The 18263-nt window shown below is 43.0% G+C and overlaps 1 protein-coding gene across 3 annotated transcripts; it reads right to left on the bottom strand.

Annotated features, from left to right (window-relative positions):
- Positions 1-1168: 1168 nt before the first annotated feature.
- CD8B (CD8b molecule) lies at positions 1169-15545 on the bottom strand. Of its 3 annotated transcripts, XM_030564071.1 has the most exons (6): positions 15467-15545; positions 10013-10372; positions 5364-5465; positions 4540-4632; positions 3812-3848; positions 1169-1594 (listed from the first exon to the last, which is right to left on the bottom strand). In XM_030564071.1, exons 1-6 carry the CDS (start codon positions 15510-15512, stop codon positions 1582-1584), a joined length of 651 nt encoding a protein of 216 aa, XP_030419931.1. In that variant the 5' UTR covers positions 15513-15545; the 3' UTR covers positions 1169-1581. The 3 variants fall into 3 exon arrangements, with proteins under 3 accessions (XP_030419931.1, XP_030419934.1, XP_030419932.1); XM_030564074.1 differs by lacking the exon at positions 5364-5465; XM_030564072.1 differs by lacking the exon at positions 1169-1594 and having other exon boundaries at positions 3808-3848.
- Between the last annotated feature and the right edge of the window lie 2718 nt (positions 15546-18263).

Below are 18263 nucleotides of genomic sequence, written 5' to 3'. Positions count from 1 at the left end.
GGAGGAGAGAACCGCCATGTTCTAATAGGCCAGAAGAGTATTGCTAACAGGTTTGGAGCGTAGAATCCATGGGCACATGTGAAACTAGAGACCATTTCCAGAGGGAGGCAGTGTAGCTTAGTAAACAAGGGGGTGCTAGACTAGCAAGCAGGAAACATGGGTTCTATTTTGGGCTCTGCCCTCTGTATCTGTCTTGTCTATTAGACTGGAAGCTCTTCAGGGCAGGGACTTTGTCTTAAGCCTGGTCTACACAATTTTTATTCCGCTTAAAATTTTTCTTTGAGAGACGTGATTTGTGACAGTGAGAGTACAATACCCTGCATTTACAGGAGTACTCTGATGCCAATATTATTGCATCCACGCTAAGGGGTTGGACCACTTTAATTAGACCAGTTTGGACCTTATTTAATTAAAACGGCAGAAAACTGTGTTTAGAGAAGCTCTTGCTATATTTTTATAGTGTCAAATAGCAGGGACCCCAATCTTAGCAGGGGACGCTTGATGCTACAGTAATACCAACAGCAATTTATTCTCCAAGCAACATCAGGTGAAAGATGGTCCTAGGCCTAGATTGATAAAGTTTTTTTATAACAGCACTCTTGGTCATGAAGTACATAGAACTCAACAAATAATTGTTGTTGTTTTTTTTAGTTCGGCAGCTGAAATGAAAACCTTGAAAAAAAGTACATTTCATTTTGGGTTGAACTTTTTGTTTGACCTGCAATTTTTTTCATTTTGTTTCATTTTTCAGTTTTTTTTTATCCTCTTGTTTTTTTTTCAAATAAATCTACCTAAACTTCTAAATGAAATCTTTCCAAACAAAAACTCAAAACATTTCATTTTGAAAATACCAAAATGAAACCTTTGGACTTAAAAAAACAACATTTTTTTCCCTGTTGAAACTGTTTGCCAAATTTGATCCACGTTTGTGAATAGTTTTGGTTGGTCTGAAGCTGCATTTTTCAGTGAATAAACTATTCATCCATAAAATTTTGCCGAGCTCTATAACTATATTAAGAACCACTCAACCTCCTAGATAAGTGAATTACTGATTCCGTCAAAAGGCTGTTCTGAAAGTGACCTGCACATTCAATAACATTCTAATCAATTGGCTTTAAGAGAAAAAAATAATCTAAAATTAGCTCAAACGCTAGCTTATTAGGTGGAATTGAATGTATAGAGTGCCATGAAGCTCTTCAGAAGAATTTTTCAGTACATTGTACAACAACACTATTTACACAATATTGTACATGACAATACATACAGCAAACCAGCGGTTATTCCTGTAAGGTGCTGAGCAGCCTCAAAGCCTGATGACTTTAGAAGGTATTGAAGGCAAGCAGTAGGAGGCAGCTGGCACTTTGCGGGACCTGACCCTACAATTTGTAAGCTGTAGTAAGTGAGAAAATACTAAATATAGCTGTGGTAAATCCCAGAGAACAAATATCTACTCTGCATTTCAAGTCTCAGGTTGTTTTCCATAACATTCCTCCTGGCTCATGTGTTCCAGGTGTTGATCTCGTGTGGCATTTACAGTAGCCATCTGATGTGCAACACGGAAGAATCTTCCAGGTATTCATCTTACTTAGAAACCCTAAAGTACCGGGAGATACAAAGATGTTAATCCTCTTGGCAAAGAGTACATGCTGCAAAGCACAGAGGTCCAGATCCTCCAGGTATCTGGGTGCCTGACTCTCATTGGTTCCAGTGGGATTTACATGCCTAAATACTTGGAGGGTCTGGACCAAAGTCCAGGAACAAAATACTGCCCTTTTCAGACTCTGCATTACTAAAGTCCTAGTAATAATGAACAAAAAACAGCCTGGCAAAGGGGAAACTGTGAACAATGAACAATCAAACATGATGATGCTAAGCTAGCAAGTCATTTGTGACCCAGAACAACAGTTAACAATGGTATGTGCTGATCCTACATCAACAAGGGTTGGACAAGCAAAGCTACCTAAGTAAGCCTTTCTATGGCTTGGGTTCTCTGTAGCCACGGAGTCTACATCCCACTTGCCTTACTGACATGAGAAATCCCATGACGACAATGTCCTGCGGGCCCTGTATGGAACTGGGTGGTTTTCTCCCTGAGCCTCAAGGCGGAGCACAAGATGTCTGCTTTCCCAAGCAGGCTCTCTGGGGCTGCCCAGTACTGGTTGCTGCCTCCCATTTCATAAGTGGCATCGTGGGCATGGAGCAGGATGCGCTCAGCCCTTCCCACTCAATAACAAAGGCAATGTGTGTGTGTGTGTGTTTGGCGGAGACACTCTCCTAAGCTGCAAGGTCTGGGGAGCACGTTCTGGGGCACTACCAGCTCTAGCAGTCCCTGGAGTGGCACATTGTGTTCCTTCTGTTGCTGCCCTACTGGAATGGCATGTGTACCCTTTCCACCCAGCAGACTCCTATGGACTAGGGTGGGCAGCAAGAATTGGATGAAGGGAGGCAGCCACCTGGAATGCAGTCCTGATGACTGGGGCAGGAGCCATTTGAGTCAAACAGGTGAGGGGACAGGCTAGCAGGGCAGAGCAGAGAAGGTGCACAGGTCCCTGGAGCTCAATGGGGCTACATGCAGCTCTCAGAGCTGGAGTGAGAGTCCAACTTTCAGGAGGAGGAAGTTCATAGATTTTTTTCTGCTTTGTGAACAACCTCTGTTCAGGTTCACCAAGGGCCCATGGGAACATTTTCACATGGCTCTGCTATCATGGAAAGACTGTCACTGTGGTCATCATTCTAGCCTACCCCCCTGCCACTCTGTTATCCCAGGCTTATCAAGGGTAGTGTTAAATAGCCAGATTTATGGGGCTTCCTTTCCCCTTCCCTTAGGAGACCATTCCTCAGCTTAACGGATCTCCCCGGTAGGAGCCATCTTTGCACAACCCAGCTCTTCCTTTTTCATTCAGTGGCTGCCAGTCATGCCTCCTTCGCACTCAGTAATCCCTTGCTGATTGAGAAGGGAAGCAGCTGTAGATTAACATCATTTTTGGGTGGATAAACTGTGTTGAATTTTGCCCACATGCCACACCTCACTTCCTGTCAGGTACAGGGGAGGAAACCACATCCAGAGCAGCTCTCGGGATATCCGCTCGGGTAGGATTTAAAATGTGGCCAAGGCATAGAGAGACTCCAACTAAGTTTGCCCAGGCTGGATCTTGTTTGCCAGTGGCACAACTTGGGAACTGGTCTGTTGCCACGTGATGTGTCCTACGTCTCTATGGACGTACTGCTATCTGCAGATGGGCCTGAGTTGAAAGTTCTGATTCAGATCTGAGCCCCTTCGAGCTTGGGAGTCGTTGAGGCTCTAGCTATCATATTCTGTCCAGAGGCCTGAAGCTGTGGCGAGTTCTGCCCTGAGAGTTTGCTTTCAGCCCCTCTCTAGTGATAACAGGCCCATGCTTAAGCTTTCGGCACATGAAACAGCCAACACTTGGGGAGAAAAAAAGAGAAAATGCCTTTTCTGGGCCTAGCAATAATGGGGTGAAAACTACCCCACCCTGCAGGAGACAGCCAGAGGGAAAAACATACAAACTGCTCCCTTTCCTATGGGATGCCTTCATTATGAGTCAAAGGAGTTGCACAGACACACTCGATTCTGTGCAGTGCTGAGTGCTTCCTGTGAGGTGCTGAGAGTCCTCAATTCCCACTTACTTTAACAGGAGCTGAGGACACACAGCACATACAGGAGGTGCTCAGCACCTCGTGGGATCGTTCCCTGGCATTCGTTTTCGTTAGCACTAGCTCACGCATGAGAAAAGCGCAGCTGTGCTCTTTGCAGTGTACGGGGCTGGAGAACGCAACCAAGAGCACTTACTGTTTGTTGAAGTGAAGCCGTAGTCTCCTGCGCAGGCCTGAAAGGAGACAGGCAACAGCTTAGGTCAGGAGAAGAGTTCCTTGGCTCCTAGCACTCCTACCCCACAAGGGTCTCTCCTGAACTCCTGATATTCCCTGCTCCCACTCCCAGCCATCTCTGCCTTCTCAAGACGCCCTCCCTTTTCCCACACTGGAGCTGTCCTGCCAGGGATTCCCAGCCTGCAGCTGCTCCTTGAGGCCCTGTCTGAAGGGTGCAGATGCTCCTCAATGCTGAGATGAGGAGCAGAAATGTGGGAGGGCCGCCATCTTGGCTGATGCACCTGGTATTGAATTGGGGACCTCCAGAGCTAAAAACATGAGCAGTTGAAGCGCTGTAGCCGTGGGTTGTAACAGACGCATATTCTCTGCGTATTAGTGGAGAGAGGGGCCTGTAACACATTCACCACTGGGATATGTGTGCAAACAGCCCCAGGCTGCATGTATTTGGGGGCAGATCCCTGTGGGATTTGGGGTGGATGATGGATTTCCTGCGAGATCTGTCTCCCCCATCCTCTGCTTCCTTCCCAAATGGATCTTTGGACCCACAAGAGGCTCTCTGCAGGGTGCTGGGGCAGGGGAGAGTGCTCCCTTCTGAGCAGGAAAGGTGAGTTCCATGCATGGAGAAACCCCCCTCAGAGGCGTGAAGAGATCCGGGAGCAGCGCGACCCATTTGCTGTGCCCAGCACTTACGCTGAAAGCGACGAATGGCAGCAACCAGAGACAGCAGTAAAATTACAGCACATGCCACTAATGGGGCCAAGATGAAGGCGCTGCAGGAAGAACCTAGAAACCAAAAGAAACATACAGTGCGTATTACAGAAAACAGCAGCAGCTGGCAGATTGTGCTGGCTACACACAATACCTCTGATAGAAACTCTCCTGAGGCGTGGGAGGGGGCATTGTGCCCCCAGATCCACACACAGATCTGTCCCCTTTCACGCAGAAGGGGGCTCAGCTTCCTCAGGGATACAGTCCTGCCCTTCCCCTCCACCCCCATGGGGCCCCTCCACTTCTCCATAGATCCAGGGGTGGGGGTTGGGCAGGGACTGAGTGGGCTATGTGCAGAAGTGGACAGGCCAGGGTAGGGGTAGCCCTGAGCTGTAATCTCTTTTCCTTAGAATCCTCCCTGGAGTGGAGGATCCCCCTTTGAAGCAGGCCCCTAGGACCGGGGCAGTCCCAGGTATTGAGGCTCTGTCAGACACGGACATGAACATAACTGCTATTAGCATCAGTAGGAGTCACGTGCCTGTATCAAGGGGAGAGACCGGATCCCTGTGTTTTTCTGTACCTTGCATGTTTCAGTGAAGTGTTTCATGACTCTGTGCCAGGGCCCAGAGAAAGCCCTCCACTTCAGTGGAGTCACCCCCGAGTTACGTTGGGGCAGCTAAGAAAATGGAATATATTGAGGCAGCTTCATTCCTAGTGTGACTGTTGGTTTAAACCGAACTGCACTCAGGATCGATTTGGCCCACGCTACATTTTGCAAAGATGCCCAGCGAAAGGCAGTGCCCTACCTCTCATTTTAGCAGGAGTTATGCTAGAGGTTTTGCACCCCAAAGGTTTCACTGGGGGCGGCTTTTTCTCTGTAGGTTTTTCAGTGGAAGGCAAAGAGTCGACTGAAATGATGAAAATAGGATTAATGGGACATAGCACAGAAGACATTTAAATGACACATTAAGAGTAATGAGGAAAATCTTTGACAATCTTTAGGGCTAAAAGGACCCCTCCCCTCCCAAATGAACGGAATTGTTGTAAAATCCCAAATGAACTGAACTGTTGCACTCTTGCATCTCTCAATAACTTCGTATAGAAAAGGTTGAGGCTTGGCAAGTGCTTAGGTCATAATATGGGACAAGGAGTTTTGACATTTAGGCCAAGATTTTCAAAAGTGAGCCCTGATTTTGAGTGTCCAGACTGAGACACCTTAAAGGATCCTGATTTTCAAAACAATACTAAGAATTTACCCTCTGAATAGCAAGGCCCTTTAAAGTGTCTCATGGATTGTTATTAGCATTTGTATCTTGGAGCCCCGATCACGGACCAGGACCATGTTCTGTCAGGGTCTGTGCAAACACAGAACAAAAAGATGGCTCCTGACCCACAGAGCTTATAATGTAAGTCCAAAACAAGCATTGTCAGATGGATACAGACAGGTTGACTGAGGCGTACAAGGCAGCAGAGACAATACTGGTTGGCAGGCTTTGGTCACGCAGCACGCCAGCAGCCTAATCTTTGTCAAGTTTCTTGGAGGCCTCATGGCAAAGGAGAGTTTTGAGGAGGGTTCTGAAGGAGGCTAATGAGGTAGTTTTGTGGATGTTTTCAGGGAGCACATTCCAAGCCTGCCAGGAAACACTGTGAAAACATGAAAATATTTGTTTGAAAATTTAACAAGCAGATGATAGAGGCTGGGTAACGCGGGCTGATCAGTGACAGGCGTCTACTTTTCAATACCGAATGAAAGATGATAGTTAGGGTGGGCATAAGGTGGGGTGAGTCTTGATGTAGGGCATCCTAAATCACTAGTTGCTTTTGAAGATCTTGGCCTTACAATATGTGTGTGTGTGTGTGTGTGTGTGTGTGTGTGTGTGTGTGTGTGTGTGTGTGTGTGTGTGTGTGTGTGTGTGTGTGTGTGTTTTAAATGGCCTCTAAATATTCAGGAAAATAACTAATGTGAAGAGGTCTGATTCTGTTCCCATTCCATTTAATGGGAGGTTTGCTGTGTGGGTGCAGATTTGACCCAATTCATGCTGGTTATTTTTTCTAAACACCATAATAACTAGTCATTAAGTTTCCGAAGAATTTCAATGACTTCAAAATACACGCAATTATCCCATATCTGGTAGGTGAATTTGTAATTATACAGGAACCCAGATTTCAGTGAGTATGGTACTACTCAGTGTTAGTAAAGAGCGCAAGATCTAGCCAACAGCATTTAAAGAACTGCCCAGTATTACAGTATATTGAATGAACAAGGGCGGTGATATCATGCTATACTGGTGGAAGAAGTTATCTCCTGAGCTGTAACACTTCCTACCAGGAATATACGTATCACTGGACATAGCCCACATCTTGTAATAAGTGTTTACAGGATCTGGCCCTAAGATTGCGTTAACACATTTTCTGCTATATTTCCAAACCATATCTTTTTAATATGGAAATATACCTATCTCACACAGCTGGAAGAGTCCCCAAAAGGTCATCAAGTCCAACTCCCTGCTTTCACTAGCAGGACCAAGTACTGATTTTGCCCCATATCCCCAAGTGGCCCCCTCAAGGGATTGAACTCACAACCCTGGATTTAGCAGGTCAATGCTCAAAACACTGAGCTATCCCTCCCTCTTGCTTGTCATGCTATCACAGTTTATTATTTTCCATGATAGTTGAGTAAGTGGGGGTGCTACCAGAAAGCTATTTCTGCACAAAACCCTATTCTCTAGTCTACCTTCAGCTCATATTGTCTTCAGTCTAATATGGACTGAATATTGTCCACATATCTATCATAAGGTTTTGGCCTGAAATCCATCATGGTAATATCCGCGTGCATATCACATCAAACCGATTGCAACATCAACATCCCAAGGGGATTTCAAAGCATCTCTGACTCTGGGCCCTTGTCAGCATATAGAAAGCTCTGCTTGGAGTAGTTTTTTGCTCATTATAACGGTAATTAAATAAGGCCTGTGGCTTACTATTAACTATATGAGTTATAATTTAACATATTTATCTCTCTAAGAAGTCATGCCAGAAAAACCTCTAATGATAAAAAACAACCAATCACCCCAACCCCCCCCCCATTATACAAATACAGATAAAATCTGACCATTCAAACACCAGTCAACTAAAAATCTGGGCTATCCAAAGTTCATTTCTTTCCCTCTGGAACTTAAATTCATATAGAGACTACAATTTATTTTAATGACACGGACACACCAAAAGTGTCAGATGTCCCATGAGGCATCTGGATCATTGGGATTTACCTGTATAACTCCTTTCCTATTTTTGTTAAACTACTGACATGCAACCGACGAAGCGGGTATTCACCCACGAAAGCTCATGCTCCAATACATCTGTTGGTCTATGAGGTGCCACAGGACTCTTTGCTGCTTTTACAGATCCAGACTAACATGGCTCTCTCTCTTATACTTAACAACAGACATTAAAAAGTGAAATCAAAGAGTATTTTGTCATGGATGTCAAAGGAAAAAGAGAAAAACTCCCCTGAAGTGTGATTTTGCTTACACATGATAGGGGAACCCCAGTTTCTTAAACTCAATCTATTTGGGCTCAGTTTTAAATCTGAATGTCTTCATTTTGACTGGACAACAGCAGCAAGTTTTCGAAAGCACTGTTTTTGTGTAGGGCACATTACTCTGGCTGCTCAGATAATTCTCCTCTGTCTTCAAAGAGCTTTTCTTTCAAGTAAGCAAGGATAGAAAAGGGACACACTTAGCCAATGCAATGGCAGTAAATGCCAGTGTATTTATTTGCTACAAGCAAAGGACTGGGGATTCCTCAAGATGGAAGACTGAACATTTTAAAGCCAATGGCCACAATTATACCCCTGCTAAACATACACGTTAGACTGAAGGTTTTAATCACCTTAGGACATGCATAGCTCCAAAGTGAAGCCACGAGGAAGGGTTTTAAGCACATGATCATGTACTGTGATCAAAGTGCTGTGCTTTTTCTACCCTTTGCTACATAGTGGAGAAGCTGTGGATTGAAGAGTATTGCTGAATGTCTGAGAATTTCAAAGAGGTTCTCTAAGGCCCTACAATAGGATCCTATAGCTCAGATCCTTAAGCCCACATAAAGTCACACTGATTTCAATTTAGAGGTTTGGTCTGACGGTCCTGGGGACTGAAATTCTCTGTTTACGCACAGAACAGGCACAGGCAGCACTGTCAAACCAGCAGTCAGAGCCATGCGGGTAGACCTGGTGCTTCTGAGAAGTGCCACAGATTTCATCAGCAGGGCATCAAGGTCCTGCTGGATCAGATTGCAGGAATCAGCAGTGCAAGCTTCCCCTCACAGATACACCAATGTGCTTCAGCTCTGACCTAAAGGGACCAGCTCCAGGAATCAGAAGGTAGGTCGATCTCCATGCCCCATCAGTCCTGAGCTGCTTTCCCTGTTGAGACTGCCAACCAAGTTGCCAGGGTGTGACAGTTCACATGGGGTCCTAAACAGTCCCTGGATGGTGAGAGCTGTTGGCCATTATCAGCCTGTCATGACTTGTCAGGGGAGAACTGGATATGAAAGGCTCAGTATCCCATCACCAGCCCTGTGAGACAGATGTCCAGCCCCCCCATGATTTAATGGGGGTGTTAGGATATCGGTAAATGCCAGGTGAGAAACAGAATCAGTGCGTGAGAATGAGCTGTGAACTCAAGTGGGGAAATAATCCAGTTAAGAGCAAAAACAGCACTGGAATTAGAGAAATATAATAAATGTGAATCTTCCAGGTCTAGTAGCATTCTTTTGAAAGGCTCCTTTACATAACAATGATCAGAGCACAGCAGTGCTCATGCTGTGATCAGGACTGAAAAATGGACAGTGGTACAAGATTACAACTTATTAGCAGCTTTATAACACTGGAAGCAGTTTCCCTACATTTCACAGTCATAGATTCTAAGGCCAGAAGGGACCTGTGATCATCTAGTCTGACCTCCTGCATAACACAGCCCATAGAAGCTCCCTGAAATAATTCCTGTTTGAACTCAAGCAGATCTTTTAGAAAAACATCCAGTCTTGATTTAAACAATTGCCAGTAATGGAGAATCCACCACAACCCTGAGTAAATTGTTCCAATGGTTAATCTCCCTCCCTTTTGAAATTTCACTCCTTACTTCCAGTCTGAATTTGTCTAGCTTTGTATTCAAGCCAGTGGTTATTGCTATACCTTTTTCTGCCAGATTTTCTGGCTAATATAGTCTCTAAGATCTCTTCAAGCACATTCTAGGCCCAAACCTTTCATGCTTTGCTAATGTGGATAGTCTCGATGAAAGCAATGAGAAAGGCGAGCAGTATTTAGGCACCAATCTGTGCCCTGTTACCTTTTCTGTCAGGGTTATTTTTATTATTCTAACCTTTCTATTGTAGCAGCATCTTGGCCAAGCCCTGTGAGTTTGGAGTGGATGCGCCAATCTGAAACAGCACTTACCCACGCTAAGCTCCGTTCCATTGCCAAAGAGCAGCTCTGAGGAATGGGAGACAGCGCAGTAATATGTGCCAGCGTCCAAAGGCTGAAGCTTCCTGATCTTCAGAGTGTATGCGTGCCGAGAGCTTCCTTTACTCACATTAAACCTGTCTTTGTCGATGTTGTTGGTGATGGTGTGTTTCTGAAAAACATTTGAAAATAGTACATACTGGAAGTCTTGGATCTCCTTGCTCCATCGGTACCAATAGATCCCTGATTGGGTAAACTGTTCACTTTTCAATGCACAGACCAATTCCATCGTACTGTTGTTCAGGGCTATAATACGTGGTGGAGTCTGAAATATAGGTGGGGTTTTCTGGCAACCTACAAGGAAGAAAATAACATGTTTATGGTCAAGATATTTATTTCTACACATATTAAATAAAGGATTTCTTCGTGAGTTTAGTCGTTTCTCTGTTCATGGAATTATGGGGGTCACAAATTAGAGATATAACAGACCTATTAGGAAATCTAGCCCCTATTTCATGCCAGTGGTGGATTGTTCCCTATTAATCTTCTTGCCATCCCAACATTTTGTAACCAGTGCCTAGATACTACCATGGGTGGTGCTCTATTGATACCCATATAGACAGGTAGAGAAGATCACACCAACTAGTTCTATTTCTAGTCCGTTGTCCAGTCTACTTTTAAAAATCCCAATCAATGGGGCTTCCACATCTTGCTTAGGGAAATTGGTTTTTTTGCCTTTCCTTCTCTTCGGTGCTTTGCCATGTTTCAATTTCTTTTCCTAGTTCTTTTCAAGCTTCTTAGCTTGTTCATTAGATTTTCTCTGCCTGCAAAGGCAGCAAAGAGGATGAAGATAACTCCAGACAAGGTATCAAAACATGTCAAAAGAAGAACTACAGCTCACTCAAGTGATAAATGCAGCAAGAAACACACATCAAAATAGAAAATATAGTGAAGTCAATGGGAGCTGAAGGCACTTGGCTCCTCAGAGGATCCAGCCCCCTAAGGGTTTTTATGTATTAACATACATTTATTCATACTGACAATTCTACCATGGGCCAGATCCTCAGCTGGTGTTAAAACAGTGTAGCTCTACTGACATTAGTGGAGCTCTGCCAATTTATACCAGTTGATGATTTCTCCAGACTGCTTCTGTTATTTAATCATGGATGAATACAGCCAGAGACTTGGTGGTTGAGATGGGCAGTTATTTTGCTTATTCTCTCACCCGTTGCATTCGATAGACTGTGTGGATTCGGAGTTTTGCAAGCACGTGGAGCTTGGGTAGTTACAGAATTAAAATAAAATAGATAACAAATAAGGGCCAGATGTTGATCTCCTCACTCACATTGAGTAGCACTGTACTCTGTGAATGGTCTCTTAGAGGCAGATTCAGTCATACCCTTATGTACATGGAGTTGTACCTTACGCTCAATGACTCCCACTGAGCTCAATGGAACTATTTAGGACTAGGGTACTACTTAGTGGGACTATTGGTTTGCAGTCTTGCCTAGTGACTTCAATGGGAATATTTGTGGAGAAAGATGCTACCCTCCTTGAGTAAAAGTATCCTACTTTGGCCTTTTTACTTACTGTTCTTAGAATTTATTTTTGAGACAAGCAAATGATTCCATGTCATGAATCTTCATAGCTGGAAACATGAGCAACAGCGGAACAGGATACTGAACAATAATATTAACGCAACGTTGTCAACTCTGATGATTTTATTGTGAGTCTCATGATATTTAGTTTCAGAGGGACAGCCGTGTTAGTCTGTGTCAGCAGAATCAACAAGGAGTCCTTGTGGCACCTTAGAGACTAACAAATTTATTTTGGGCATAAGCTTTTGTCAGCAACTCCCATCCTTTCATGTATTTATACCTGCTCCTGTATTTTCCACTTCATGCGTCTGATGAAGTGGGTTCTAGCCCATGAAAGCTTATGCCCAAATAAATTGGTTAGTCTCTAAGGTGCCACATGGACTCCTCAGTTTTTTTGATGATATTTTGTGTTTTTATTAAAGCCCCAGTGCCTGGAGCCAAGAGATCATGTGAGAATCTCAGCTTTCATTACAAAAGTGCCATTTTTAGCCTTCATGGTTGCTGAGGAAAGCTGGAAAATGTCACTCCACAGACTCAAAAACAAGCAGGAAAATAAAAAAGAAGCCAATTTCATTCTCTCATTAGTGAGCTTTATATCTACTTTGCGATTTGCAGGGCTTGACTACGGTTTTTGAATGCTTAGGGTTGGCAATACAGAACTGAGCCTTTGGAAAATATTACCTCAGTTACGATTTTCTGCCTTGGTGTGCAGGTGTGCGTGTACAGGCTTCGGCGAGAATAATAGGGGGGACTCAGTTTTTCAGCAAACAAAACAATAAACTCTGGATATGATGCAACAGAGTAAAAACAACACTGAACAACCAAGAGCCATTTATTTCCTGTGCATGTTTCAAGGGCCTGCCCTTGGTAGTCTTGTCTCATATTTCTTGCTCCTTGACTTTAAAGTGCTCATGTTCCTTTAAAATCTTGGGCTCATTTACAGTAACTTTTGGTAATAATAATTCTCAGGCCCCTATCCTGCACACTAATCCACATATGTGCGCCTAAATGGTGCCCGATGGATCACAGTGGGTCTCCAGGAGGAACCGCATTAACGTGGGGCACCATGTGGATGAAGCGGGCTGCCTGCTTGGACCAGCTTTCAGGATCAGTGTCTTGACTTTGATACAGGACTTTTGACCTTCCTAATGCTTTACAAATATTGGGAGCCAAACAGTTTTAAAATTGGTATAAGTGGCTACGAGTCCATTGACATTAACCAGCTCTGTATTTGGTGTGCTGTATTGAGGAATTTCACATTTTAATTTTTGATTCTCTAATCGTCTGGGTCTCTTAAGCCAGCATTGGCTTAGCAATATGCTTGCTTGATCTATGAATGCTTCTGGAAGGACCACCAAATCTATCCTTATGACAAACAAAAAGCCAATGCTGGTCGTCCTTATTCAAGCAACATTTCCATTGGGTCACCGGGCATTTTACCTGAGCTGAGTAAGGGCAATATTTACTAGCCTATAATAAAGATGTGGCCTGTGGCTTTGTAGTATGATTCCCACTGTCTCTCTCAAAAATCTCTGACAATGATGAAGTAAAACTGAAGGGAAGGGACACAGACAGCCATGCTGTAAATATAACATGATGGTGAACAGTATATTATATTTTCATGTATTGAAGCCCAACCTTGCAAACCCTTATTCTGGCAGATACTTCCTGTGCCTGCAAAGTCTATGGGACCACTTGCATAAAAGTTTTCAGGATCTGTCCTATAAAGAGCTTGCTGGGTAACCTTCTCATTCATAGACCCCAAGGCCATAAAAGACCATTGTGATCATCTAGTCCAGCGATTCTTAAACTGTGGGTCGGGACCCCAAAGTGGGTCACGACCCTATTTTAATGGGGTTGCCAGGGCTGGCATTAGACTTCCTGGGGCCCAGGGCCGAAGCCAAAGCCTGAGGGCTTCAGCCTGGGTGGCAGGGCTCAGGTTATAGGCCCCCTGCCTGGGGCTGAACCCCTGGGGCTTCGGCTTCCCTGTCCTGCACGGTGCAGCTCAGGCTTTGGCTTTGCCATCCCCCATCCCCGATCCCCCACCCCCAGGGCAGTGGGGCTCAGGCTTTGGTCCCCTCTCCTGGGGTCAGGCAGTATTTTTTATTCTCAGAAGGGGGTCGCAGTGCAATGAAGTTTGAGAACCCCTGAGTTAATCTGACCTCCTGTTTAACACAATCCATGAAACTTCCCCAAAATAATTCCCAGAGCAGAGCTTTTAGAAATAACTTCAAATCTCAATTAAAAAATTTTAATGATGGAGAATCCATCACAACTCTTGGTACATTGTTTCAGTGGTTAATTACCCTATTAAAAATCTACGCCTTATTTCCAGTCTGAATTTGTCTAGCCTCAAATTTCGACCCTTGGATCATATTATCTCTTTCTCTGTTAGATGGAAGAGTCCATTATTAAATATTTTTTCACCACGTAGATACTTATAGACTTCTCTACTCATGGTTGTTCTGTCCTTCTGAGTTATGTGGTTACCCCAACATTCATAAAAAGAAAAGGTCCATTTCATATTGTGGATGGGATTTTTCAGAAGCGCTTAGCATTAACCTATCTCTGCTCCCATTGAAGTAAATGGTAAAACTCACATTGACTTGAATGGGAGCGGAGTTAGAGCAATGCTGAGTGGATTTGAAAATCCCCTCTGGCGTAGTCTATAATGACGCACTTCACTTTATAAATACTAATTTGCAGTCAAAGTCCATAATAAAAACCAGTCCGTTTTCCTCCCCCACATTAGAGATATTTAGCAGTTTCTTATGTGCACACCAATTGTTTGGAATTTCTCAAGATGTGCATGTGTCCAGATTCCATTCGTAACTTGTTTCTGTCATCTCATAATGTATTAATTATTCCTTTCATTGACTCCCCCCATTCTGTCCTAATTTACATTTATTGTGACCTCATTGTAATCAGTGGGATTGCAGAAGCTGTAGAATAAAGTCAGGGGAGAATTTTGCCCTGTTTCTTTCCTGGAAAGAATAAATAAAATGGTTTGTGGTGCCTGATCTGAAAAAAATGGGTGACATAATCTGCAAGCTTAGGGTGTACTCAACACTGTATCCTTATAATAAACCAACAATAAAGCATTTTTATGCAGTATATATATATAGTAGGATATATATACACACCATCCTACTATATACATATATATATACACCATCCTACTATATACATATATATATATATACCATCCTACTACATACATATCATTGGTATTTCTATAGCTCCCAACACCTTGGTATCTAAATACTGATAAAATGTATGCTATGCTGTAGCTGTGATAGCCTATGACTACAATATAGTGTATATTTAATCAATACATCCTATATCTATGATAAAACATGACATCCTATATCAATATTTTCTGTTATTCTAGGGGGAGAATCCAACAGTTACATTGGTCTAAATCTAATCTATCTTTGTACTTATATGACCATATTATCTCAACACCTGAAGCTATATGCTGATTTAACTGATTACAGAATTTAACCTGATGATTCTTGAATATAATATATTCTAAACCAATAACATCCTATAATATGGCAATCCTAATAGCTCCGAAATAAAATAATCCCAAATTATGTCTAGAACATTAGTCTATATTACACATAAATATGTAATATTGTACATACATATGTAACATAAAATATATTACATCTATAACCTACTGTAATGTATCTACATTATAATATCCCATGCTGTAGCTGTGATATAACGTGATGGAGGGGAGGAGGTTACAAAGTTACTACAGCACTTTGCATCCTCCCAGTCTCCTGCACTTTGAGTTAAGCTCTAGTTAACACTATACCAAGGCCTCGCCGTGTTCCTCTGTTACCTGTGATGTGTAGAGAGAGGTAGAGAAAAAGCCACGGCCACTCCATCTTGGACCTGAGGGCACCTGAGAGCTTGTGACTTTCAGCCTGGAACAAGAGCGCTTCTGAGTCTGCTGAAGCAGGAGGAGTGGTTGGGGCGGGCTGTGTGACAGAGCCCACAGCCTGTGTTTGAGCTGCTTCTCATTAGCCTCAAGCAAGGCAGCAGGGAGGGGATGATGAGGGACATGTGGTTAATTGAGTTATTTTTTCACTCCTTTAAGACATGTAAATTGTACATAACCCGCCTGGGAGTGGGAAACAGACCCATCTGACCCATCCTGTGTTCAGACAATGACCTGGACAGTAGATGTCTCTGCTGCATGGGAATATGAAGTCTAATGCTATTTCCACATAGATTTGCATATATGGCACTTTCTTTGGCATGCAAAATGTCTCATCCATCAGCCCCCTCTCCCCACACTTATGTGTTCCAGCTTCTAGCACTACAAACTATTGGCAGCAGGGTCTCTTGGTGTACCAGGAAATTCTGTAGCGACTCACTGACATCAATGGCATTCCATGGGTATAAATGAGATCAGAATCAAACTCTGCGTTACAGTGTCAGGGAGCTAGAGGCATCCTTCTGGCACTCTGGCCCCTGCTCCATCTCCAGTGCTGAGCTTGCCCACTTCCTCTTTCACACCCTAAGCCTTCTGATACTTGTGAGAAAAGAATTGGTCACAGGTTTTAATTGGAAGGGGGCGGATGATTAATCATTGGGTGGTATCTTCCTTGGTGAGTCCCCAGAAGCAACTGCCAGATGGATGGCAGAAGAGTTAGAACAAAGGAGGGGTCCGGATGGAAATATGGTGAGCCTCTCTCCAGGCCTTGCACAGAGCTTGCCTGACAATCAAGGACCAAACCATGCCTCCAGAAAATCCCACAGAATCCTACCACGCTGTTGGTCACAGACAATGCTTAATTTGTGCCGGGACTTGTCAGGGCTGAGCTTTGACACCTCTAGGCTTGGCCGTTCATAGCCCTGACACCTCTGAGCTTGCCGTGTCAGTTATGATAGTAGAAAAATTGCTTAAGCCCTGCCACCTTTTTCATTACAAATTAAGCACTGGTCATGGATATTTTTTGATTGACAGTTTGTTTTTTTAAAGCACTGTGGGCCCAGTTCAAAGCCCATTGAAGTCAGGGGGAGACTTGTCAACTTCAGCAGGTTTTGGATTGGGCTTTGTATGAATAGGCTGTTCATTCTTTGTGCTCGCAACAGAAAGGGTCAAAAAATGTTTTGTGGAAAATTTCCCATTTTCTCATTTTTTTTTCATTAAAAAATGTCCAGGTTTTTGAAGTAAAAAAACAAAAATGGACACGTTTTTGTTTTTTCAATTATGGTTCCCTCCCGCCCCTTTTCTCCCCCCCCCCACCTCCTTTTTCCATTTTGCCACTGAAAAGAAAACAATAAATGAAAAAACAGCTTGGGGTTTTCGGTATCAAAAGATGTTGGATTTTCAGAGTTTCATTTTTAAATAAACAAAACATTTACTGCCATTTTTCATTTTAAAATGTTGACTCGCTATATGATTCACAAGAAGACTCTACCTACTCAAGCTTTGGTATGAGGTAAAAATAGCCTTTTAATTTTCTACAACGGGTATTTTTTCTGGACCTGGATAATGCTGAAGGTGAAGCTTACTCTCCATTATCCAGATACCAGAGGCATTAAAAGAATTACAGGAAGTTTTGACAACAAGAGCAAGAAACCTCAAACACATTTAGTGGCTCACAAACCCACAAAAGTAAGGAAATTCAGCTAAAGCTCACCTCAGTGTGTCTGGGTGTTGCTGTGTTAGACATGCCACTACATGGCTTGAGTGCTGTAATATCAACGCATAAGAGATGCTCTGAAATTTTGGCTTTGCTAGGTTTGTATCATTCAATATTTATGCTTTTAATAATTAAAGGTCCCAGATGAATTCACTGTTTTACATGGGGATTGGCAGGAGAGTTCAGCAGTAACCATCAAACTTCTGTATCTTCTTGTTTACCAAAAAAAATAAAAAAAACTAGTCATAATAATTTTATTTCTACAAATCCCATCCCTATCTCTTCTACTGGGGGCTGAGAAAGCTCCTTCTTAGAGTTGGCAGGAAAATGGGGAAATGATTTTACAAAAAAATTTCAAAGCTGTTTCTATTTTCTGGGTTCAAAATATAGTTCACGTTCATAAATTCACCCAATATGTCATTTTCCATGAAATTTTTTTTTGTTGAAATATTTTTGAAAATAAAACTGGATTTTTGGTAAATAAAAAGTGCTGAAACAATTTTGTTAAATATTTTCTTAAATTTTTTAATATAAATGGAAATTGGAAAAATTTGATAAAAAGAATAATGGAAAGTTTCTATAACGTTGCCATTTTTTCTGAGGAAGAAACGTAGTGTGAAAAAATTCAACCAGCTATACTGCAACGAGTCTGACAGTCCTCCACACTAACCTGAAACATGAAGTGATGGATGAAAATGGTATTATTCTCCTGTCCTGCAACGAGTCAAAGTCTTCACTTGCAAGTCTCATCTTCATGGGTGGGAAGAGTAAACAAGGTCTTTGGTCCCTTTCAATCTTCCACTTTAGTCTGTCTGATGTCAATAGGTCTTCCTTTTTGGGCAGGACGTACCACCTTCTGTTGGACACTAGCGTTTCACTCTAACTAATGTCTCTCTCCTATCTGGTGATTTACAGTTACAAAGCAAATGCTCAAACATTATCTTACAATGTGAGATACAGAGGTTATGACTGAGATTAAGGCAG

The sequence above is a fragment of the Gopherus evgoodei genome, chromosome 5 (assembly GCF_007399415.2).
Source record: "Gopherus evgoodei ecotype Sinaloan lineage chromosome 5, rGopEvg1_v1.p, whole genome shotgun sequence".
NCBI classification, from domain to species: Eukaryota; Metazoa; Chordata; order Testudines; family Testudinidae; genus Gopherus; species Gopherus evgoodei.
The sequence above is the reverse complement of the archived record's forward strand: the minus strand, read 5'-3'. Positions and strand labels throughout refer to the sequence as shown.